The following is a 25690-nucleotide window of genomic DNA, read 5'->3' as shown; positions in this document are numbered from 1 at the left end:
AAAAAGAAAAAAGCACATAAAATACATGTCATAAGCAAAATTTGGACTGTCATTGGTTAGATTTTGAACGTACCTTAATGTCACTAGCAGACGTTCCTTGGGTGGAATCGCTCTACGGAGCCGTGTGTCCTGTCGCCGTATGGCTCCTTGGACACGAGACATCAAATCTCGGAACGATTCTTGCGACATTCTCGTGTAATCCTGGAATTTCTCCGGGTTGGCATTCAGCTCCGCATAGAGCGTGTGATAGGCTCTATGGCTCTCACGCACTTCAATGATGGGGTGCCTCCAAAAACGCCTACGTTGTCTCCTTCTCCATCTTTGGCGGTTTCGGTCTTGCTCCCAAGCAAAAGCACAGGCCAGAAAAATCTTGAAGCTGAAATCCAGGTTGAAATAAAAGCTCTCCATGGAAAGATCCATCATGACACAGGAAACAGTAGCAAGCTGTTAAAATTTCTGTACCCCTACGGTCAATATATAGAGAGCCCATCATATACGCCCTCTCTGTTCCCATTGGTGGTGTCAGGTTATCTTTTTTTGGCTCCTTGTTTTTTTGTGTGAAATGTTAAAAAAAACGCAAACGCATGCAAAAACGCATGTAAATGCGTTTAACGCATGCGTCAAAAAAACGCAGCGTTTACACGCGTTTACATGCGTTTTTTCACCATGCGTTTTTTTTTTAAAACGCATGCGTTTATAAACGCAAGTGTGAAACCAGCCTTAGATAAAAAATAACCTAGACATGTTTGGTGTCTATTAACTTGTAATGACCTGGAGAATCATAATGGCAGGTCAGTTTTAATATTTAGTGAAAGTAGCAAAAAATTCAAACAAAAAAACATGTGGGAGTGCACTTTTTTTGCAATTTCACCGCACTTGGAAAATTTTTTCCCGTACTCTCGTACCCGACATGGTAAAACCAATGGTGTCTTTCAAAAGTTCAACTCATCCCTCAAAAAAACAAGCCCTCACATGACCATATTGATTGAAAAATAAAAAAGTTATGGCTCTGGGAAGGAGGGGAATGAAAAACAAAAACGCAAAACTGAAAAAAGCTCTGGTCATGAATGGGATAATATTTAAATATGTTTGATGATCTGAAACATTTAAGTGTCACATGTAAAAGAATATGAAATTAAAAAGGGGCCAACACTTTTTCACACAGCTGTAGTTAGGACATTTATCTGCATACTTACCTACATTTTTAATGCAGGATTCATTCCAAGTGTATTGTGCCATTTCATTTTAGGTGCATTTTTGCGCTGATTACCTTTTTACATTAGTCTTTTAAAATAAGCGAACCCAACTAGTTTTTCTATCAGAAGACACTTCAGAAACTATGACGTATTTTCTTTCTTGATGTGTCTTTTCTGTCTTTTTTTTTCAATAGTTTCTTGAAGGTTTTCTTAGGGTTTAAGCCATCCGTGGCGTTATTTTGGAGAGCTTTCTCATGGTTTTTGTGAAGCCTTTTTTACTGTCGTTTTTCGGTTGTTTTTTTCACTCCATTGAATAATGAGGAAACCACTAGTGTTTTTATGAGCAAAAACGATGGCAAAACTCTTCAGAAAGTATCTACCAGTCTTCTCAGCATCTTTTGAGCTTTCAGATTGACTTTCGAGCAGAAAATCTCAGATTCACTTCTTTTAACAGCTTGGTGGTTTTAGAAACTTTAAGTGGTAAAAGACATTCAAAATTCTGAATATATGCACAGCAAATTGTTTTTCCATGCAAATGCTCATGTTCTTTCATTCGAGTGGTTTTTGAAAGGCATCGTGTGAACTTAGCCTTACTTTTCGTAGACTACAGGTAAGGGAACATGCCAGCAAAATGTATTGCAGTAAGCTATTAACGATGCTGAACTTGACTTTTTACACTGAAAATGATGTTAGCAAATTTCTGATTTTTGTTTTGCAACTAAAATAAAAAAATAATATAGAAAAGTTTTCTATCTACTGTAGACACTTGAATAATAATTTTGCCCAGCCATTTTTACTGCACAATGAGTGCCATTAAAACAAAACCCAAAAAACATTGTCAAATTGTGTTTTGTGTTTTTGCCACATTGATGCACTTGGATTTTTTCCCCGTTTTCTAGTACATTGTAAAAAAAAACTAATGGTGTTCTTTAAAACTTCAATTTATCCCCCAAAAATTTCAAACTTGCAACTTGCACTGTAAGTAAGTTTACGTGACGTAACAAAAAGCACAATATGCGTGAAATTTCTAGAAATTCCATCCACTTTGCTGGAAGTGTAAGGGTATGTTTCCACGTTCAGGAAACGCTGCGTTTTTTACGCTGCTTTGAGCCGCAGCATCAAACACGCAGCATCCAGATGTTACAGCATAGTGGAGGGGATTTCATGAAATCCCGTCTCCACTATGCATTAAAAGACGCATGCGGCATACCCGCAAAAACGCACATGCGGCGCATCTTTTAAGAATGCAACATGTCCTTACATTGCAGAAACAACGCAAGGACAGCGCAGGTGACCTGCCAGTGACCTCTGGTGCAGATTTGGTCAGGATTTTACCTGCATAAAATCCTGACCAAATCCTGATGCAATCCTGAACGTGGACACATACCCTATAGATGCTTCATTTTTTTGCACAATGAAAATAAGCAACATCATAAACTCTTCCTGGGAACTTTTCTTTTAAAATGTATCCTTATTTATTGATTAGTAAAGGTCTTTCAGGCTAAGACGATACAGGATTCTATATTTTTGAGTGCTGAACACTAAAAACACAGTTGGGTTGTGTTCCCACGATCACTGGAAGCACCTTTTATTTACTATTTTTTTATTTTAATACTCTCAAATTGAGTTCAAAGCTCAAATTTATTGGTCCTCCAAATGCTCCTATTAAGAGTTATCAGGTCCAAGACAAGTCTAAATAGGAAAATAACTTCTGGTTCCATTTGTGGACAAAACTAGCTGCAGAGCATCAACCTCGTTACTGATTATCCAAATTTTCTATTGTTATGAAGCACAGCAGACGAGACCTTCATTGCACTTCTGAATACTCCAGTGTCGCCCATTTCCACCAGTATTAACAAACTAACATCTGACTGCTGAATCAGACCCTACCCTGAGTTTGTTTGTATTCTGTTGCCATGGAGACACATCCATCTACACAGGACTTATGTACACAAAACTGAGATCCAAGAAGTATCGTTTCTCCTTGTGGAGAGTGACATGTTAAGCATGTCGAGATGAGGAGACTTAAAGCCGCAATGCTCCTCTGGGAAATATGCAACTTGTGTCTTCAGAGAGGAAGAGGTCTAGAACTCTAGTGCCACCTATTGGAAGTAGCAATCCTAACAGTCAATGTTGACCCTTTAACGAACCTTTTCACATGACCTAGGATAAAAGCCAAACCAGAATCTCAATTGATCACTCTTTTATCAGAAGGACATTACCATTAGGCATTAGAGGACTAGTAAATCTCCATCCGCTATATTTATGGGCTGTGTAAATCTCCACCGACATCACACATTGGCAGCTCTCAGTGTGCACAAAAAGCTGCCAATCAGTGATGTAGGAAGGGGTTATAAAGAGCTCAGCATTCAGTGAACTGATTGACATGCAGTAGATAAAAATGATTTTATCAAAACTGCAGCACATAGCCCAGTGATTGATACATCGTCGGAATAATGATTTCTGCCCTTTAACCATGGTGCTCTCAGAAAGGATAATCAAGACTTGATGAATGATTCCCTTTAAGTGGGACAACAGATTTGATTTTGTTAGGGATCCACTTTTTTGCTCTTCTTGCAATCAATTGGGTACTTAACCAAATCAAAGCTAAACTTTTTCTGTTGTAAATTAATTGCAAATATCGTGACAATTCCACGTAGTGTTTGTGATCTACATTATGGTTTTGACTAATGTGAAGATTGATAGAGTTGAATGTATGGTTTCTATCAATGTAAGTAGGAAAATCATTTATGCAGTATTCCTTTTAGGTCTTGCCCTATAATAGATTTGATCATTCGGCACATGTAGCTTTTTCTACATCTGTAGGAAAATGAAAATTGCTTGCAATTTTGGCAAATGTTTATTTGTCCTGAAAGATGGTTGCACGGGCAGACATATTATTGGTGCAACATGTGCAGGGGCCCAAGAGGTAAGGGGATGGCTTCTACCTCCATACAAGGTAGACCTGTGCATCATGATGAGCTATTGGACTTCAAAGGGTTCAAGTATTGTTTTCTCCACTGGCCACTAATACTAGACTTATGATTCCTGTTCTGTTCATAAGTTCCATTATCATTACAGGCAGAATAACAATTACACACAGTACTAGTATATACAGTAGATAAAACACGATCCACTAGTCCCCATAGGAGATGTTACAGCTCTTTTCTTCCCTTTGCAATGACTGTTGCCACATCAGAGCATGGCTAGAAAGTTGGAACCAGAATATTGCTGCCTATGGCCATTTGGCTATTGAACAAAACCGTAAGATTTGGCTGTTGAATAAAACCGTAAGAATGAGTTTAGTGTTTTTAAAAAAAGATGGTGATCTGGAAAATTAAAAAAACAGCAGTCTGCCTTCTAATGGTAAGTCATCGAGGCAAAAATTGGAAAATTGAAAATTCTTGGCAACCCTAAAGATTGGCTATTATGTCTACATGAAATGGGGGCTCACCGAACCAAAACTCTTGAAAAGAGCTTTAACCACAAAGGAACTCCAGAGCATGGAAATAAAAACAAGGAAAAACACTATCAAGCTTTTTAAAAATCACATTTTACATTAAAACCTGCTTTGAAGAATAGATAATCTTCTAATGACTCGTTTAACTTAAAGTAGAGCTGCACTCTTAGAGCTTACCTAAAAGACACCTCTTTCAAAAATGAAAAATAAGGGAACACTTGTCTCATACCTCAGATCTCACTGAATGAGAGATTATAAAGTTGCTCAATTGTATTGATGAAACTTGTGTAATTCATTACAAATAATATTATGTATCAATGGTCAATGGAAGTCAAAATCATCAATTATTTGAAAGCTGGATTCCAAACAGTGCTGAAAATCAAGTAATAAATTGAATGCACAGGTAGATCCCACTTTTGTGAATTTCATTACAGCAACTCATACTGTGACTGAGGAGAGTGTATGACCCTCACCTGCCTGTAGCTACTCCTGTCAATGACTGGGCATACTCCTGTTGATATGGTGGATAGTGTCTGGAGAGATCTCCCAGATCTAAAGCAACTTGAAAAAGTGTTCATACAAACTTTTCCACATTTTTTCACATTAAACCCACAAACTTAAATGTATTTTGTTTGGACTTTATGTAATACACCAACAAAAAACAGCAAGTACCGTATTTTTTTGAATATAAGATGCACTTTAATGATCCCTAAAATTAGGAGGAAAATGGGGGTGGGTCTTATAAACTGAACACTGTTCTTACCGAGAAGTCAATGCTGCGGGACTGGAGCTGGGGGTATTGCTGTGGTGGTGCGGTGGTCTTGCGGTGTGCATTAGTGGTACAGCGGTGAGCGGTGATCCGGCGGTGATGGTACGGTGGCAAGCGGTAGCCCTGCAGCGGCATATGGCGGCCGTCATTCTTCTTCCTGGGTCCAACTTCCTGTTTCTCACTCGACACAGGCGCAGTTGGAGGAAAGCCGAGATCTCCATCCACACCTGCCTCTACATGATGTCTCCAGGAAAATGGTCATGGATCCGGCGCAGATGCAGATGGAGATCTCGGCACAAGATCTCAGGAGATGACATCTCAGTGCCAAGATCTCCATCTGTGCATGCGCCTCCCTGGCAGCCATTTTCCAGAAGTCAACCATATAGTAAACAGTGCAGGGGCTCTGGGCTTTCACAAAATGTCGGCGGAGCCCCCACACTAATGACACCAGCAGTACCACTCTTGCCTCCTCCAGCAGCGACCCTGGGACCCTGCTCCACTGTGGTGTGCACCACCGAATACCCGCAGCATCGCACATCCGAACACCCCTTTCTCCCAGTCTGAGGTCCGCAGCATCGCCCCACTCCTGCCTCCACCAGCAGCGACCCTGGGACCCCGCTTCCCCACCCCCGGTAAGCAATAAGATGCCTGGATTGTAAGAAGCACCACCATTTTATTAAAAAAATGTTTTTCTTTCATATTTTTCTCCTTAAAATTTGGGTGCGTCTTATAATCTGGTGCGTCTCATAAACCGCAAAATATGGTAGCTGTGAAGAGTAAAGGGAATAATTTTTTTTTTAAATTTAGAAATATAAATCTGAAAATTGTGATGTCCATATGTATTCAGCCCCTCTAAGTCAATACTTTGTAGGACCACCTTTCACTGCAATTACTGCTGTAAGTCTTTTGGGGTAGGTCTCTACCAACTTTGCATATTTAGAGGCTGAAATTTTTGTTTATTTTTCTTTGCAAACTAGCTCTAGCTCAGTGAGATTGGATGGAGATAGCCTCTAAACAGTAATATTCAAATCTTGCCACAGATTCTCAATGGGATTTACGTCTAGACTGTGTCTGGGCCATTCAAGCACAAAAATATGCTTTGGTCTAAACAATTCCAATGTAGCTCTGGGAATAAGTTTAAGGTCATTGTCTGGCTGGTAGGTGAACCTACGCCCCGGTTTCAATTTTTTTTGCAGCCTCTAACAGGTTTCCCTCTATTATTGCCTTGTACTTAGCTCCATCTATCTTCCCATCAACTCTGACCAGCTTACCTGTGCCTGTTGAAGAAAAGCATCCAGCAGCATGATGCTGGCGCCACCATGTTTGCTGGTGGGGATGGTATTTTCAGGGTGTTAGTTTTCTGCCACACATAGCATTTTGCATTAAGCCAAAAAAGTTCTACTTTGGTCTCATCTGACCAGAGCACCTTCTTACACATGCTAGCTGTGTTCCCTACATGGCTTTTTGCAAACTGCAAACACAATTTCTTATGGATTGTTTTCAAAAATTGCTTTTTTCTTACCACTCTTCCAAGCCAGATTTGTGGAGTATGTGACTAATAGCTGTCTTGTCAACATATTCGACCACCTATGCTGTGGATCTCTGCAGCTTCTACACAGTAACCATGGTCCTTTTGGCTATTTCTCTAATTAGTGTTTTCTTGCTTGGGATGTCAGTTTACGTGGACGGTCATGTCTTGGTAGGTTTGCAGTCGTGGTATACCCCCTACCTTTTTTGGATGAGGGATTGAACAGTGCTCTGTGATATGTTCAAAGCATAGGATATTTTGTTTTATAACCTAACCCTGCTTTATTCTTCTCTCCAACTGGAGTACTGTGTCCAGTTTTGGGCACCGGTGCTCAGGAAGGATATAATGGAACTAGAGAGAGTACAAAGGAGGGCAACAAAATTAATAAAGGGGATGGGAGAACTACAATACCCAGATAGATTAGCGAAATTAGGATTATTTAGTCTAGAAAAAAGACGACTGAGGGGCGATCTAATAACCATGTATAAGTATATAAGGGGACAATACAAATATCTCGCTGAGGATCTGTTTATACCAAGGAAGGTGACGGGCACAAGGGGGCATTCTTTGCGTCTGGAGGAGAGAAGGTTTTTCCACCAACATAGAAGAGGATTCTTTACTGTTAGGGCAGTGAGAATCTGGAATTGCTTGCCTGAGGAGGTGGTGATGGCGAACTCAGTCGAGGGGTTCAAGAGAGGCCTGGATGTCTTCCTGGAGCAGAACAATATTGTATCATACAATTAGGTTCTGTAGAAGGACGTAGATCTGGGGATTTATTATGATGGAATATAGGCTGAACTGGATGGACAAATGTCTTTTTTCGGCCTTACTAACTATGTTACTGTGTTACTATGTAACTTTATCCCTGGCCGCTCTGGTATGTCCCTTCGTTTTCATGATGCTGTTTGATCCCTAATGTTCTCAAGCAAACCTCTGAGGCCTTCACAGAACAGCTGTAGTTAAACTGAGAATAAATTACACACAGGTGACCTCAATTTACTAATTATGTGACCTCTTGGGGCAATTGGTCACTCAGGATGTTATTTTGGGTATCCGACTACAGGGGACTGAATACAAATTCACGGAATAATTTTTGGATTTATATTTTTAAAATAATTAAAGATCCATGTATTATATCTTTTATACTTAGATACTTGCTATTTTGGGTTGGTATATGAAAATGTACATGAAATACATTTTAAGTTTGTGGCTATAATATAATTTTTTTTTTAAAAGTTCATGGGGTATGAATACTTTTTCAAGGCACTGTAAATCAGGGCATCAATAAGAACCCGGACAGTGTGTGGCACTACTTAGTGGCTTCATATGCACTAAAAACCACAATATCATTAGCCATTCCATGACATCTATATAACCTATTATAAAGGTTTTCCCTATATTAATCATCAACAGCTTTCCATATGCCCTCAAATGGGTTTTCCAGTTTCAAAAAACCTGTCTCTCTTCCAGCTGCTGTTTGCTTTAACCTGTTCCCGACCTTTGACGCACCGTATGCGTCATGAAATCCTGTGCCATTCTGACCTGTGACGCAGCATATGCGTCATGGCCAGATTGGGCTCCTGCAGGCCGGGTGAAAGGGTTAACTGTAATTTCACCCGGCCTGCAGGGACAGGAGGAGTTGTACTTTAGCCCAGGGGGGGTGGCTTAACCCCCCCGTGGCTGCGATCGCTCGGATTGGCTGTTGAAAGTGAAACTGCCAATCAGAGCAATTTGTAATATTTCACCTAAAAAACTGGTGAAATATTACAATCCAGCCATGGCCGATGCTGCAATATCATCGGCCATGGCTGGAAACACTGATGTACCCCACCGATCGTTCCCCCAGCCCTCCGATCTGTGGTCCGCTCCCCTCCGTCCTGTGCTCCGCTCCCCCGTCCTCCTGTCCGCTCCCCCTGTGCTCCAATCCCACCCCCGTGCTCCAATCCCACCCCCCTGCACTCCGATCCACCCCCCCGCATGGCGATCCACCCCCCCGCACTGCGATCCACCCCCGCACTGCGATCCACCCCCCCGCACTGCGATCCACCCCCCCCACACTGCGATCCACCCCCCATGCTCCGATCCACCCCCTCGTGCTCCCCCCCCATGCCATCATACTTACCGAGCCTCCCGGGGTCCGTCCATCTTCTTTCCTGGGCGCCGCCATCTTCCAAAATGGCGGGCGCATGCGCAGTGCGCCCGCCGAATCTGCCGTCCGGCAGATTCGTTTCAAGTGCATTTTGATCACTGTGATAAAACCTCACAGTGATCAAAATAAAAATTACTAAATGACCCCCCCTTTGTCACCCCCATAGGTAGGGACAATAACAAAATAAAGACATTTTTTTTTTCTTCCACTAAGGTTGGGATTAGAACTAGGGTTAGGGTTAGGGTTTCGGTATGTGCACACGTATTCTGGTCCTCTGCGGATTTTTCCGCAGCGGATTTGATAAATCCGCAGTGCTAAACCGCTGTGGATTTATCGCGGATTTACTGCGGTTTTTCTGCGCATTTCACTGCGGTTTTACAACTGCGGTTTACTATTGGAGCAGTTGTAAAACCGCTGCGGAATCCGCAGAAAGAAGTGACATGCTGCGGAATGTAAACCCCTGCGTTTCCATGCAGTTTTTCCGCAGCATGTGTACAGCGATTTTTGTTTCCCATAGGTTTACATTGAAATGTAAACTCATGGGAAACTGCTGCGGATCCGCAGCGTTTTCCGCAGCGTGTGCACATACCTTTAGAATTAGACTATGTGCACACGGTGTGGTTTTGGCTGCGGATCCGCATCGGATTGGCCGCTGCGGATTCGCTGCAGTGTTCCATCAGGTTTACAGTACCAAGTAAACCTATGGAAAACCAAATTCGCTGTGCCCATGGTGCGGAAAATACAGCGCGGAAACGCTGCGTTGCATTTTCCGCAGCATGTCAATTCTTTCTGCGGATTCCGCAGCGTTTTACACCTGTTCCTCAATAGGAATCCGCAGATGAAATCCGCACAAAAAATACTGGAAATCCGCGGTAAATCCACAGGTAAAACGCAGTGCCTTTTACCCACGGATTTTTCAAAAATGGTGCGGAAAAATCTCACACGAATCCGCAACGTGGGCACATAGCCTTAGGGTTAGGGTTGGAATTAGGGTTGTGGTTAGGGTTGTGATTAGGGTTATGGCTACAGTTGGGATTAGGGTTAGGGGTGTGTTGGGGTTAGTGTTGGAGGTAGAATTGAGGGGTTTCCACTGTTTAGGCACATCAGGGGTATCCAAATGCAACATGGCACCACCATTGATTCCAGCCAATCTTGTATTCAAAAAGTCAAATGGTGCTCCCTCACTTCCGAGCCCCGACGTGTGCCCAAACAGTGGTTTACCCCCACATATGGGGTACCAGCATACTCAGGATAAACTGCGCAACACTTATTGGGGTCCAATTTCTCCTGTTACCCTTGTGAAAATAAAAAATTGCTTGCTAAAACATCATTTTTGAGGAAAGAAAAATGATTTTTTATTTTCACGGCTCTGCGTTGTAAACGTCTGTGAAGCACTTGGGGGTTCAAAGTGCTCACCACATATCTAGATAAGTTCCTTGGGGGGTCTAGTTTCCAAAATGGGGTCACTTGTGTGGGGTTTCTACTGTTTAGGCACACCAGGGGCTCTGCAAACGCAACGTGACGCCCGCAGACCATTCCATCAAAGTCTGCATTTCAAAAGTCACTACTTCCCTTCTGAGCCCCGACGTGTGCCCAAACATTGGTTTACCCCCACACATGGGGTATCAGCGTACTCAGGAGAAACTGGACAACAACTTTTGGGGTCCAATTTCTCCTGTAACCCTTGGGAAAATTAAAAATTCTGGGCTAAAAAATTATTTTTGAGGAAAGAAAACTTATTTATTATTTTCACGGCTCTGCGTTATAGACTTCTGTGAAGCACTTGGGGGTTCAAAGTGCTCACCACACATCTAGATAAGTTCCTTTCGGGTCTAGTTTCTAAAATGGGGTCACTTGTGGGGGAGCTCCAATGTTTAGGCACACAGGGGCTCTCCAAACGTGACATGGTGTCCGCTAACGATGGAGATAATTTTTCATTCAAAAAGTCAAATGGCGCTCCTTCCCTTCCGAACCTTACCATGTGCCCAAACAGTGGTTTACCCCTACATGTGAGGTATTGGTGTACTCAGGAGAAATTTCCCAACAAATTTTAGGATCCATTTTATCCTGTTGCCCATGTGAAAATGAAAAAATTGAGGCTAAAAGAATTGTTTTGTGAAAAAAAAGTACTTTTTCATTTTTACGGATCAATTTGTGAAGCACCTGAGGGTTTAAAGTGCTGACTATGCATCTAGATAAGTTCCTTGGGGCATCTAGTTTCCAAAATGGGGTCCCTTGTGGGGGAGCTCCAATTTTTAGGCACACGGGGGCTCTCCAAACACGACATGGTATCCGCTAAAGAGTGCAGCCAATTTTTCATTCAAAAAGTCAAATGGTGCTCCTTCCCTTCCAAGCCCTGCCGTGTACCCAAACAGTGGTTTACCCCCACATATGAGGTATCAGCGTACTCAGGACAAATTGGACAACAACTTTCGTGGTTCAGTTTCTCCTTTTACCATTGAGAAAATAAAAAAAATGTTGCTAAAAAATCATTTTTGTGACTAAAAAGTTAAATGTTCATTTTTTCCTTCCATGTTGCTTCTGCTGCTGTGAAGCACCTGAAGGGTTAATAAACTTCTGGAATGTGGTTTTGTGCACATTGAGGGGTGCCGTTTTTAGAATTGTGTCACTTTTGGGTATTTTCAGCCATATAGACCCCTCAAACTGACTTCAAATGTGAGGTGGTCCCTAAAAAAATGGTTTTGTAAATTTCGTTGTAAAAATGAGAAATCGCTGGTCAAATTTTAACCTTATAACTTCCTAGCAAAAAAAAAATTTGTTTCCAAAATTGTGCTGATGTAAAGTAGACATGTGGGAAATGTTATTTATTAACTATTTTGTGTCACATAACTCTCTGGTTTAACAGAATAAAAATTCAAAATGTGAAAATTGTGAAATTTTAAAATTTTTCGCCAAATTTCCGTTTTTATCAAAAATAAACGCAGAATTTATTGACCTATAGTTACCACTAACATGAAGCCCAATATGTCACAAAAAACATTCTCAGAACCGCTAGGATCCGTTGAAGCGTTCCTGAGTTATTACCTCATAAAGGGACACTGGTCAGAATTGCAAAAAACTGCCAGGCTATTAAGGTCAAAATAGGCTGGGTCATGAAGGGGTTAAAAAAACCAAAACCTGATCTTTACCCGCCCTCCCTGGGTCCAGTGCTGACTCTCCTCCACTGCTCTCAGTGTCTGTTATTGTCTGCAGTGCTAAGGTCACATTGACAGAGCGTGACAGCCAATCAGTGAGCTTAGCAGTTCTCATTGGCTTCTGGTGTCACATGGGCAGAACCGCTGAGCTCAGTTTCTGGCGGTAGCACTGTTGATGTGACATCGGCACTGCAGACAATCACCGATACATGAGAGACTCAGGTGGGGTGAGTAAACTAACTACAGCTGGGGTACAGGAATTTTCTGAAACCAGAAAACCCCTTTAAAGACACATGGAGAAGTGTCGTGGAAATGAGACAATTAATAATTAAGAAACACTTTTTTTGTGAATTACCTCTAATGTTGACATATACATATTTGTCTCATTTTAAAACCAAGGCCCTTATATGTATAGCAATCTCCAGATCCAACACTGAACTAATTGATTTTATAGAAATGAAGGTGAAAAATGATATCTGAGTAAGGCACACGATGGAGATCGTCTGACATAGATGTGTTGTAACTTATTCCTGGCTTTCAATGTGTGATAAATCTACAGAGTAGCTGGATGGAAGATTTATTATTGATGCTTTACACAGTTAACATCCTATTCCTGAAAGTGCTCAGGACACCAGACACTTCTAATAGGAAACAACTTGTTTCCAAAAATCTCAGTGTGCAAGGAACATATAATTATTGCTTTCCTATTTCCATTTTCAACTTGTTTGTAAAAGTACATTCTCTCACTTTTTGAACTTCTTTAGCGTCAACCAGTCTGGGACTTGGATGTCTTGTCTGCCAGAAGTGGGGGCTCACCGAACCAAAAACTCTTGAAAGAAGCTTTAACCGCAAAGGAACTGCAGAGCATGGAAAAGCATCTAGCTGGTATGTGCTGAAAACTACGCTTTAGTGTGCGAGGTGTACGAGAGCTTTCATCAGGCTGAAACAGGCGGGAGCTCAGTAACCCATCCAGCTGCATTGTATCTGGGAACAATTCATTTTAAAACACCCAGTAATTTCAGACTATTGTTAGACTTTACAGAGAATCTGTCAGTAGGATCAAGCCTCCTAAGCTGTCTATATGGGCACGTACGTCATAGGAAGTAGGATGAAATGATACCTTAATATCTGCGATCCAATGTCTTATTCCTGAGAAATCCATGCTTTTTCGCAATATGTAAATGAGATGTTAAGATCTATGGGTGGGACATAGATTCCCTGACACTCTGCCTCCTATTTTACATGAAAGGGCATGTTATCAGTGTGATACATGTAAATCATGGGAGCAGACTGTCAGTCATTACATATCTCAGACTGGCAACACTCCCTTTTATTTATAACTAGATGGTGGCCCAATTCTAACGCATCGGGTATTCTAGAATATGCATGTCCACGTAGTATATTGCCCAGCCACGTAGTATATTGCCCAGTCACGTAGTATATTGCCCAGCCACGTACTATATTGCCCAGCTACATAGTATATTGCCCAGTGAGGTAGTATATTGCCCTGTTACGTAGTATATTGCCCAGTCACGTAGTATATTGCTGAGCCACGTAGTATATTGCCCAGTGAGGTAGTATATTGCCCAGTTACATAGTATATTGCCCAGTCACGTAGTATATTGCCGAGCCACGTAGTATATTGCCCAGCCACGTAGTATATTGCCCAGCCACGTAGTATATTGCCCAGTCACGTAGTATATTGCCCAGTCACATACTATATTACCCAGTCACGTACTATATTACCCAGTCACGTACTATATTACCCAGTCACATACTATATTGCCCAGCCAAGTAGTATATTGCCCAGTCATGTAGTATATTGCCCAGTCACATAGTATATTTCCCAGCCACGTAGTATATTGCCCAGCCACGTAGTATATTGCCCAGCCACGTAGTATATTGCCCAGTCACGTAGTATATTTCCCAGTCACGTAGTATATTGCCCAGTGACGTAGTATACAACAGAGCCACGTAGTATATTGCACAGCGATGTAGTATACAGCACAGAGCCACATAGTATATTGCCCAGCCACGTAGTATATTGGCCAGCCATGTATGTCACAGGTTAAATATAAACATATACTCACCTTCTGAGGGAGCCCTTGTAGTCATGTCACCTGTGTGCGGTGCACTCGGCAGCTTCCGGTCACAGGGTTGGTAGCGCAGAACCCGTGATGACGTCGCGGTCACATGACCGTGACATCATGGCAGGTCCTTCTCGCTCACGCGCGCAGGACCTGTGATGAGGTCACGGTCACATGACCATGATGTCATGGCAGGTCCTTGTCGCATACCATCCTTGCCACAGGAACCTGCCGCTTGCATGGAGCGGTTACCGGAGCGTGGTGAAGAGCGGGAAAGGCTACGGAAGGTGAGTATATAATGATTTTTTATTTTTTAATTATTTTTAACATTAGATCCTTTTACTATTGACGCTGCATAGGCAGCATCAATAGTAAAAACTTGGTCACACAGGGTTAATAGCGGCGGTAACGGAGTGAATTACCTGCGGCATAACGCGGTCCGTTACCGCCGGCATTAACCCTGTGTGAGCAGTGACCGGAGGGGAGTATGCGGGTGCCGGGCACTGACTGCGGGGAGTAAGGAGTGGCCATTTTCTTCCGGACTGTGCCCATCGCTGATTGGTCGTGGCTGTTTTGCTGTGACAAATCAGCGACTTTGATTTCCATTACAGACAGAGGCCGCGACCAATGAATATCTGTGACAGACAGACAGAAAGACAGACAGACGGAAGAGACCCTTAGACAATTATATACCGTAGTAGCTAAGCTGCGGAGGCAGATTCTTAGGGAGATCTATGTCCGGCCCATAGATCCTAAGAGCTCATTTACATATAAAGGAAAATGTGGATTTTTCTAGAATAAGGCATCGGAACACAGTCAAGATATAATTTTATTCAACTTCCCATGACCTACATGCCCATATATATGGCTTAGGAGGGTTGATCCTAGTGACAAATTTTCTTTAAAGTAAATTCCTTCTTTGTCTTTGTTGAAACTACCATGCTACAGATTCATATGTGACAGGTTGTATTTTATTAACTTATACTTCAGTGTCCTAAATTTTATCTGTGTCTTAAGAAAATGGTTCTATCCTTGTCCACCTCTCCTTCACATGACCACGCTGAATCTCAATATTCAGATCCTTCACTGAAGTTTGGGTTTTCCCTCTAAATACATTTACCACTAATCGACAGCAGAGACGATAAATGTATGATCACTGGAGGAAATGGCGTGGGCCATTTTTTTTGTCAGCCCTCAAAAATCACAAGTCTTTAACAAAGTGACATCATATTCACAACCTGGGAGTGGGGTCTTACTAGGGATGAGTGAGCACTAAAAGGTTTGGTTACTCATTGCTCAAACTGAGCAATTCCCAATGCTTGCATGCTCATTTCGAATAACTAGCTTAATGGGAGTCAATGGGAGAGCCAAGCTTTTTTCCCGCAAGCACTACAAGGAGGTCTCGGGGGCAGTGAAAATGCTAACATGGATGGGAAAAGTGCTGAATAGAAGGAGAACAGCATGGGGAAGACCCCTGGAAGCATTTCTGACTCCGAGATCACTGCTAAGAACAATGGAGTCTGACTTTTGCTCCTCATTAAGGACCGACAATAAAACATTCCAAAGCGACGAAAAATTGCATTTTACAGGAAAAAAATGTTAAGAAACATTTTTTCCTGTATAATGACATATACAGTTGTGCTCAAAAGTGTACATATCCAACAGAATTTTTGCTTTCCTTTCTTGGCCTTGGCAGTGTTACAGCAGCATTAATTATTCCTTGCTAGCTGAGATATAACACAGGGGATTGAGTACTCTTAGGTGTTTGCAGAAGCTCGATTAGCTCCATACATACCGCAGTCAGTAACGATCTCAGCATGTAAGGAGATTCACTGAGGGAGATCATTCCACTGGCTCCCTACAACTTGATCGTGGAGAGTCAATTGCTGTTACAGCTCGAGGCTTAACAGCGGTCTCTGGTTTTGCCATAGATCAACGCTTTCTAGATCTTGCAGCCTGCCAGTATAAAAGTGACAGGCTGGATAATCCACTGCACTACAGAAAGTCACTTAATTGTCAAAAGTCAATAAATTGTGGATAGCATACTGCCTGTCTTTAATAACAGAATAATGTCAAATAGGGAATATACATATTTTTTATTTTTAAAAAGGATTGTAATATAAAAATATATAACTTTTCTAAACTATGACATTTTCACAGTTTTTATTACTTCCTGAATTATTCTGCTCAGGGACGAGACTAAACAGTATGTGGGTTACGCTCAGTCATGAATCATCATTCCCTCTATGGGCAAAACACCATGTTCTCCTTTCCATTTGACTGCCTGCTAGTGAATTGCTTGTAGTGTTGTGCCCTAGAGAACTATCACACTGCAAGAAATGTGAGCACATGAAGACTTAAGAGTTTGACAGTGGCACATTTTTTGCTGCCATATCAGCTCGTGAGCATTTCTCAGTTTCTTAGTTTTGTGCAAGAATATTATCATAAGAAGGCATGATCCTTGCGTCGTTTTCAGTAATAATTTCTATTTAGTTATTTAATAGCTAATGGAAAAAGTGACATTTTATTTTATATCATATAACATTGGTTTTCTATACAAGCTGATTAACACCTGTAGGCACCAGCCATACTCCAATATATAGTAAGATCTACTGTGAATTGTGAAATATACAATATGTTATGTATGTTAACCAGTGCTGCTCAAAATAAAGGAGGCATATGCCTATGACACCTTAAGTTTATTGAAAAGCTATTTGTGCCAAATTTGTTCTGTACTAGTGGTTAGAGATGAGCGAACTTGTTCAGAAAACTTTTGCTAATCTTAAGTTCAGCGCGAGCATTGCACATTCGGATTTATGTTCAGATTCCTGAGCTTTTTTCCTAAAAATCCGCAAAAGTCGACCAAAGTTCAGTCAATGACCGAGTTCAGTAAGGGCTCTTTCAGACATCAGTATTTCCGGTAGCAGCATGGGCCGCAAAACACCCCGCACATGTGCACACTGATAACACACAGATGACATCCCTGACCCTGTATGACAGTGATGCCTGTGAAACAGTGGTACTATTTATGCTGTTCCCCGGCGCTGGTTGCTGAAGTGAAGACAGCTCATATCACTGTCTCCTGCTCACGCTGCAATCAGCGCTAGCAGGGAAGAATGCTGAGAGTTGTATTCAACTGTTAACAGCAAGAGCAGGTGGCTGCTGATTGGAGTATTCATCAGCCATCACCTGCTCTATAAATAAAAAAAAATTACGTAGGGTTCCCCTGTATTTTTGATAATGAGCCAGGCAAAACTGACAGCTTTGGGCTGCAGCCCTCAGCTGTCAGCTTCAGCAAGGCTGCTAATCAAGAATAGAGGGGTCCCCTTGTTATATTGTAATAGGGTGCAGGGTTGCGTATGTCACCACGGAACAGACAGACCAACTGTCGAGGGGAATTAATTAACAGGAGTAAGATTGTCCTCGCAGCGAGTAAACAGGGGGTTAATAGAGGTAAATCAAACAGTAAACAGTTAAGCGAGAACAAAAGGGTTAACGAGTGTTCTTGTGACTTATCAGTCCAGGGAGGTCCTGACTGGAGGGTCCTAATTCCAGCGTGGTTACAGTCACCAGCAGAGTCCGCTTTCATGTACTAACAAGATGCAGTCTTTAGCTTTTACAGCACAGCCAGGAATCAGGGGCTCCGCACTGTTAAGTCTCTCACCAAGAATCACAGTCTCTTTACTGATACTGCGGAGACCAGGGAATATAAGTCTCTTCTCTGTTTCCTGGAAACTCAGGGGTTAAGTCTCTGCAGCCTGTTCTTCTCAAAGTGAAACTGAAACCGTCAAGTAACACAGTCTCATCAGCCACTGCCACAGGAGTCTCTGTAAGCCTGGCAGCTTCTCTGTAGTAATGTCACACACACATTGGGCAGTTACTTATCACACTCAGGGATCTTTGCTTCTCACTGCAGTCACCAGGGCTGCACTAGAGTCACTGTCAGGGGAAGAGTCTTCTCAGATTATGGAGGCTTCCAAGTCCCCACTCTCACTCCAGCCTTAGTGCCCTCACGGGGAGCACTCTGTCATGGGGTGCGTGATGCTGCAACCTGCCCTCTCTCCGTGCAGCTGTCCCCTCTCTCTGGCGCGCTCTGCTCTCCCGCACTTTTCTGACCACACCTCCGTCTCTTCCTCCCTGCCCCAGCCATCACATGGTCCCTAGTGTCCAGAGCAGAAAGTCTTCCCCCCTACAACCCAGCTGTCTGACTAAGTGGTTCCAGGTAAGGAGCAGGGACAGCAACCTCCTTACATTCCCTGTCTTTTAAAGCTCGCCATTCCACGGGCGAGGACTCTTCGTGCTTCTCTTTGTTCTTTTGAGGGGAGTCAGATACCTGCGATTCTCGCATCTCCTTCTGCCTTTCTTCTTGTATATACTCCCAAACTAAATGGTTTAGGAGCTGCTCATCAGTCAGATTGAGATATGCTTTCTCTGCTTCATCAACAACTGCTGACCTCTTCTTCTTTTTCTTCTTCTTCTTAGCCTTGCCAGTAGCAGGTGTTTGCGTAGGGGCTTCTTGCTCGGATTCCTCAGTCTGGGGGCTTAGTACAAGCAATTCTTCTCCATAGCTCCCCATCTCTTTGACAGGAGCATTCCCATCGAAACTTGAGTCAGATGAATTAAGACCATGCAGGCCGGAGTCTTTGTCATCTGCGCCGGGCTCTGCGGGCATCACTTCCCAGGGCTTCTCAGCCACATGCCCTGTCTCACACAGCTGTTCCATTTCCCCTGTCCGATCAGGAACTGGTGAGCTGACAGCCAGCACATTCTTCACCTCAGGGGATGACAACAATGGTTCCTCCTTCTCATCGGCTAGGACCTTGAAAACGAGTGTCGCAGGAACACTTGGCACTTTCTCTTCTTCTTCAGGAACTCGTGCTGGGCAAGGTAGTAAAGCACTTCGGTGGTCTTCTCGAGTGAACGTCCTTTCCTTTCTCCCGGGCTGAGTCTCACAAGCAGAACCTTCAGACCCAGGCTGGAGATCCACCAGGCTCGCCTTCACGCCTTGGGACAGCGCAGTCATTCCACCGGAGATGCTCGACACCTTCTCCACCTCCCCTTGGCTTCCGACATTGTGGTACTGCCTTGCCTTAGGTGGAACTCTTCTCTTCCGGCCGTACCATTCTCTCCAGGGGCGACGTTCCCTCCATTTAGCAGGACCCTCAGAGAGGTGAGCGGATCTCTGCCACCGCTCTTCTCGGGTAGGGCAATTTCTGGACATGTGTCCCACCTTTCTGCACGACCATCACTCACGTCTACGTCTGTTCGGAGGGCGCTTCAGTCTGGATCGTCGACCTCAGCGGGGGACATCTATCATCTGCGGTTGCTCTTCACCCCAGGATACGGAGTTACACTCTGGGGCCACCACCGAAGCATTCTTCATTCTGCGTACCTCTCCTCGATTTCTTTCTGGCGGCTTCCGCATGTTACCTCGGGGTATGCCGCTGGTCTCCAAAACGGCAGTAAGGGCTTTCCCCAGACTCTCAATCTCCTCCCAGATTCTTCTTATCTTCAGCTGGGAATCTTGGGTCCACATCGCCTCCTCTTCATTTTGACTGGGTGCTCCGCAGTTGTAGCATGTAGGCAGTCTTCTTCGCCGAGCGGCACTAGTCTCACTGTGGGGGCCGGTCTCTCGTTCTGGCACCGGAGGGCTGTACTCTGCAGCAGGGGTCTTCTTATATTCAGCTATTTCCTCATGGACTCGCTTAACCTCCTTCAAATCTTCTACCCATTGAGGGGCTGTTAACTTTCTCGCTCCATACCTGTCCCACTGGCACTACCACCCCTTGTTCTTGCTCACGCGTGCGTGCCTCACTCCTGACCTCAGAGAAAGTCATATCTAGCTTTACGCGCATGCGCTCTCGCAGGGCCTGTTTCACCAACACATCTCACAAGCCTGTCACCAGTTGGTCCCGCAGCACAATGTCAATTGACCCCACACCTACGCCATCCTTCCGTATAATGGCAGTATGAAGCTCCTGCAGTGCATTCATATATTGCGTCACGGTCTCCCCCTCTCCTTGTACCCGGCGGAACAGTCGCATGCGCAGCTCCCCTACGCCAGTGGGGTCCCCATGCGTCTCCTCAAGTATACGTAATACTTTGTCCAGGGTATCTGTCGTCTGGGGGGGTCTGAGCATCACAGAGTCACGTGCATCCTCCTCTAAGGCCATCACCGCTATTTCCGCCTGCAAAGCCGGTGTCATAGGATGCATCCGCATCATCCCTCAGATGCGTTCCGTCCAACTCCACAACATGACATCACTCCCCTAGAATTTTGGCAAGTTAACCAACATGGCTACCAGGGAAATGCTAGACCTGGGGCCTCCCCCAACTGCTTGGTCTGCCCTTTCCGCGCTACCGTGTGACATCCTGCCGACTACGCCAAGTGTAATAGGGTGCAGGGTTGCATATGTCACCACGGAACAGACAGACCAACTGTTGAGGGGAATTTATTAACAGGAGTAAGATTCACCTCGCAGGGAATAAACAGGGGGTTAATAGAGGTAAATCAAACAGTAAACAGTTAAGCGAGAACAAAAGGGTTAACGAGTGTTCTTGTGACTTATCAGTCCAGTGAGGTCCTGACTGGAGGGTCCTAATTTCAGCGTGGGTACAGTCACCAGCAGAGTCCGTTCATGTACTCACAAGATGCAATCTTTAGCTTTTACAGCACAGCCAGGAATAAGGGGCTCCGCACTGTTAAGTCTCTCACCAAGAATCACAGTCTCTGTACTGATACTGCGGAGACCAGGGAATATAAGTCTCTTCTCTGTTTCCTGGAAACTCAGGGGTTAAGTCTCTGCAGCCTGTTCTTCTCAAAGTGAAACTAAACCGGGAAGTAGCACAGTCTCATCAGTCACTGCCACAGGAGTCTCTGTAAGCCTGGCAGCTTCTCTGTAGTAATGTCACACACACACTGGGCAGTTACTTATCACACTCAGGGATCTTTGCTTGTCACTGTGGTCACCAGGGCTGCACTAGAGTCACTGTCAGGGGAAGAGTCTTCTCAGATTATGGAGGCTTGCAAGTCCCCACTCTCATTCCAGCCTTAGTGCCCTCACAGGGAGCGCGATGCTGCAACCTGCCCTCTCTCCGTGCAGCTGTCCCCTCATTCTGGCGCGCTCTGCTCTCCCGCACTTTTCTGACCACACCTCCGTCTCTTCCTCCCTGCCCCAGCCGTCACATGGTCCCTAGTGTCCAGAGCAGAAAGTCTTCCCCCCGACAACCCAGCTGTCTGACTAAGTGGTTCCAGATAAGGAGCAGGGACAGCAACCTCCTTACAATATAAGTGGGATTCATATTCATATATCCTGCACCAATATCTTTTCAGACACTTTTTTGCCATCTAATCTGAGAACAGCACAATATAGAGTCAGAGATCCTGATTTCAGCAATGTGTCAATTACTGAGCTGCTTAGTGTAGTTTCCATAAAAACACTGTTTTTTTGCAGCAGGAAATTATCATTAAACTGGTAAACCTGCTGCCATGTCGTCCTCCATATTCAAGAGCTCTGTATAAACTTGCCCCACCACTGACTGGCAGCTTTCTGCTTATGCACAGTGTACACAGGAAACTGTCAATTAAGGTTGTGGGCGGGATTATACTGAGCTCAGCATTCAGAGAACTACTAGATTTGCAGCAGAGAAAACAGTGATTTTATCAAAACGACAACAGCTGTCCAGTAAGTGACACATCACTGGAATCGGGGTCTTTGCCCCTACATCATGCTGCTCTTAGATGGAGTAGTAAAAGACTGGTGATAGATTCCCTTTCATTTGAACAATCACTGGATGGAGTGGTCCTGAAACCGGGAAAGGTCAAAAATGCTGATTTAATTATCTTTAGATATTGCAAGCTTATAGGCTGAAAAAGCTTGAAGGGGAAAACTTCTTTTTAATTATGTGCTCACTGAGTTTTCAGAGGAGAAACTGAGCACTTTTCAGGGCTTTTGAGATTTCAAAGAGGACTTGGAGAGTTTATGCAAAGTTTATTTCAAAAACTCCTTGCACATAACCTTAACCTAAATATTGCCGTGTTTTCGGTGACTACGTGTCACCTTAACAACAAATTATGGTAGATTCAGAAGTTCCTTTCAGGTGTAAAATATTACCCTCACTTTTACTTTGCCTTAACTCTCATGTACTATTAGAAGGCATTATTTTCGGAACACGTGCTATTATGTATTGTACCTTCTTTTGTGTATTTCCCTCTTGTTCTATCATGCAGGTAAATTTCTCTTGGAGGGACATGCGTTTTTAAGTTAGGTCAGCTTATCTAACCACAAGTTTAATAGATTGAGCAGTAATCATTGCTTTTATAGTGATTGTTTTGGACCAATGTTCCATCTGTCTTCAAATTTATTGCACAAGCTTAAAAATTATTCTTGGCTCTTACGGTAGTTTTTACAGCTACAATTGAGAATTTTACACATGGATCAATAAAAACTACAGTTGGCAGTATCAGAATGGTTTTCCAAGTGAGAAGCCTTCTGGGATTGTGTCCTATTGAGTACAGTTGAGTTGGGATGAAGAAAAACTAACATTTGAGACTGTACAGTAATAGCTATTTTTGCTATATAACAGGTAAAAACTTAGACATTAGGATTTGTATACATTCACACACTACAGAACGGAAAGTAAAGCACAAAATTGAAAAATCTTCTTGATTAGGAACAAATGATTATAATTACCTTAAAAGCAGAAACAGGGGAATCAAAATATACCTTTAGTATTCAAAAACATTGGCAACTGAGTACAACACAAAAGTTGAGCATAGCTCTCAGAAACCAGAAATAATCTAAAGGATTAAGTACGGTAATTGATTAAGTCATTGACCCTATAGTAAAGGTACCTTCACACTGAACAACTTTACACGATAACGATAGCGATCCGTGAGGTTGCAGAATCCTGGATAGCGATATCGTTGTGTTTGACACGCAGCAGCGATCTGGATCCTGCTGTGACATCGCTGGTCGGAGCTAGAAGTCCAGAACTTTATTTCGTCGCTGGATCACCCGCTGACATCGCTGGATCGGCGTGTGTGATGGTACCTTTATGCTTCAGTTTTATGTCATAGATTGTGAAACTGGCTTTGAATTTATACAGTGTAAATTTTATCCAGATAAAAAAGAAATAAAGTAAAAAATCATTAACTTACAGACACAAATTAGTATGAAAGAAGATCAGCAAAATAATTTAAAAGTACCATCTTCTGCCACTCGCTTGCGAATTTTAAAACTCAGACAGGAACTGAGATCTGAAATTTTTCTTGAATATGACACAGTCATTAAATCTTCAAAGTTTAAAATGCATTCTTCTATCAAGAAGCCAACAAGATTTATGATGTCAAGATTAAAAAAAGAGCGTATTAATAAAATTGTCAAGATAACATCCCCCTCAGGCGAGTCCATGGTTCATCCAAAAGATATAGTTGGCGCATTTGCCGAATTTTTTCAAAATTTGTATAATCTGAAAGACAACCTCTCTACTCCTATTGTAGATCCCGATTCTATAGATGCTTTTCTCTCCAGTCTAACCCTTCCCAAAATAGATCTATTGGATCTAGACTTTATCAATAGACCATTTACCGAGGAGGAAATAGTTAATACCATCCGCAAACTAAAACCCCAAAAATCCCCAGGTCCAGATGGATTCTCCAATTAGTATTTTATTTCATTTTCAAATATTTTAGCACCTCACTTAGTTCCGGTCTTTAATTTGGCTTCTTCTCTGGGCTCATTTCCTAAAGAGATGCTTGAAGCCAATATCATCATGATCCCGAAAGCTAAAGGGGATCCAGAGAGAATACAAAATTATAGGCCCATTTCTCTAATTGTGACATCAAGATTTACTCAAAGATTCTGGCAGAACGTTTAAAAAATATATTCCCATACCTAATAAAAGACGACCAAATAGGATTTATAGAAGGGCCGCCAGCTGGGACCAGGAGGTTAATAAACTTGATAAACCTGTTGAAATCTACAAACTCCCAAGGAATATTCCTAACACTAGATGCCAAAAAAGCCTTTAATAGGCTAAAATGGGCATACCTAAAAGCCACTCTTGGTTTTAATGACTATTTTATTTTTTTCAATTTTTGCCTTATATTCATGCCCTAGTACAAAAATTTACACAATTAATTTTTTATCAAAATCTATCCCCATCACTAACGGCACGAGACAGGGGTGCCCGCTATCTCCTCTTCTGTTCATTCTTGCCATAGAACCCCTTGCAGAAAGAATTAGGCTGAATAGGTCAAATTCAATTTTCCCGATCATCTTTTTAAAATTAGCTTGTTTGCCGACGATCTTTCCTAAAAATGAGAGATCCCATAAACTGCATCAGAGCCCTAACTCTAGAGTTGGAGACTTTCTCTAAAGTTTCATACTTCAAGATAAAATCTCAAAAGTCCAAAATACTCACTTTTAATATAAATGAGGCCGAGATTGGTGATTTGAGGGAGCAAACATATTTTGCACTAGAAGAGAAAGAAACTGTCTAACTAGGCATCATTGTTACAAATAAGCTACACTTTACTGTTGATGCCAATCTAGGAAATATTCTTAAAACTATCTCTGTCGACTTTACTAATCTTGGGCACTCAGATCTCTCCGTTATGCAAAATATTAGCAGTTAAAGCCTTTATTCTACCCCAAATCCTTTACATATTTAGGACTCTTCCAAAAATTATTCCTCCTCAGCTTATTTTTAAGATTTAAGGCATGATCAACTCCTTCATTTGGAGCCGGGAAAGGGCTAGAGCGGCGGTTGACATTTTGTGCAAACATAAATGTATCGGAGGTTTTGGTTTACCAAATATACAGTGGGGCAAAAAAGTATTTAGTCAGTCAGCAATAGTGCAAGTTCCACCACTTAAAAAGATGAGAGGCGTCTGTAATTTACATCATAGGTAGACCTCAACTATGGGAGACAAACTGAGAAAAAAAAATCCAGAAAATCACATTGTCTGTTTTTTTAACATTTTATTTGCATATTATGGTGGAAAATAAGTATTTGGTCAGAAACAAAATTTCATCTCAATACTTTGTAATATATCCTTTGTTGGCAATGACAGAGGTCAAACGTTTTCTGTAAGTCTTTACAAGGTTGCCACACACTGTTGTTGGTATGTTGGCCCATTCCTCCATGCAGATCTCCTCTAGAGCAGTGGTGTTTTTGGCTTTTCGCTTGGCAACACGGACTTTCAACTCCCTCCAAAGGTTTTCTATAGGGTTGAGATCTGGAGACTGGCTAGGCCACTCCAGGACCTTGAAATGCTTCTTACGAAGCCACTCCTTCGTTGCCCTGGCGGTGTGCTTTGGATCATTGTCATGTTGAAAGACC

The 25690-nt window shown here is 42.7% G+C and overlaps 1 protein-coding gene across 2 annotated transcripts in view; it reads left to right on the top strand.

The window, feature by feature from the left end:
• C6H8orf34 (chromosome 6 C8orf34 homolog) overlaps nt 1-25690 on the top strand; it is a 422831-nt gene that overhangs the window by 342581 nt on the left and 54560 nt on the right. For both annotated transcript variants that reach the window (XM_069731465.1, XM_069731463.1), the window contains exon 11: nt 13022-13142. In XM_069731465.1, the coding sequence (XP_069587566.1) occupies nt 13022-13142 (121 nt within the window). The remainder of the gene's footprint in view (nt 1-13021; nt 13143-25690) is intronic.

This window comes from Ranitomeya imitator, chromosome 6 (genome assembly GCF_032444005.1).
Source record: "Ranitomeya imitator isolate aRanImi1 chromosome 6, aRanImi1.pri, whole genome shotgun sequence".
Lineage (NCBI taxonomy): Eukaryota > Metazoa > Chordata > Amphibia > Anura > Dendrobatidae > Ranitomeya > Ranitomeya imitator.
The sequence above is the reverse complement of the archived record's forward strand: the minus strand, read 5'-3'. Positions and strand labels throughout refer to the sequence as shown.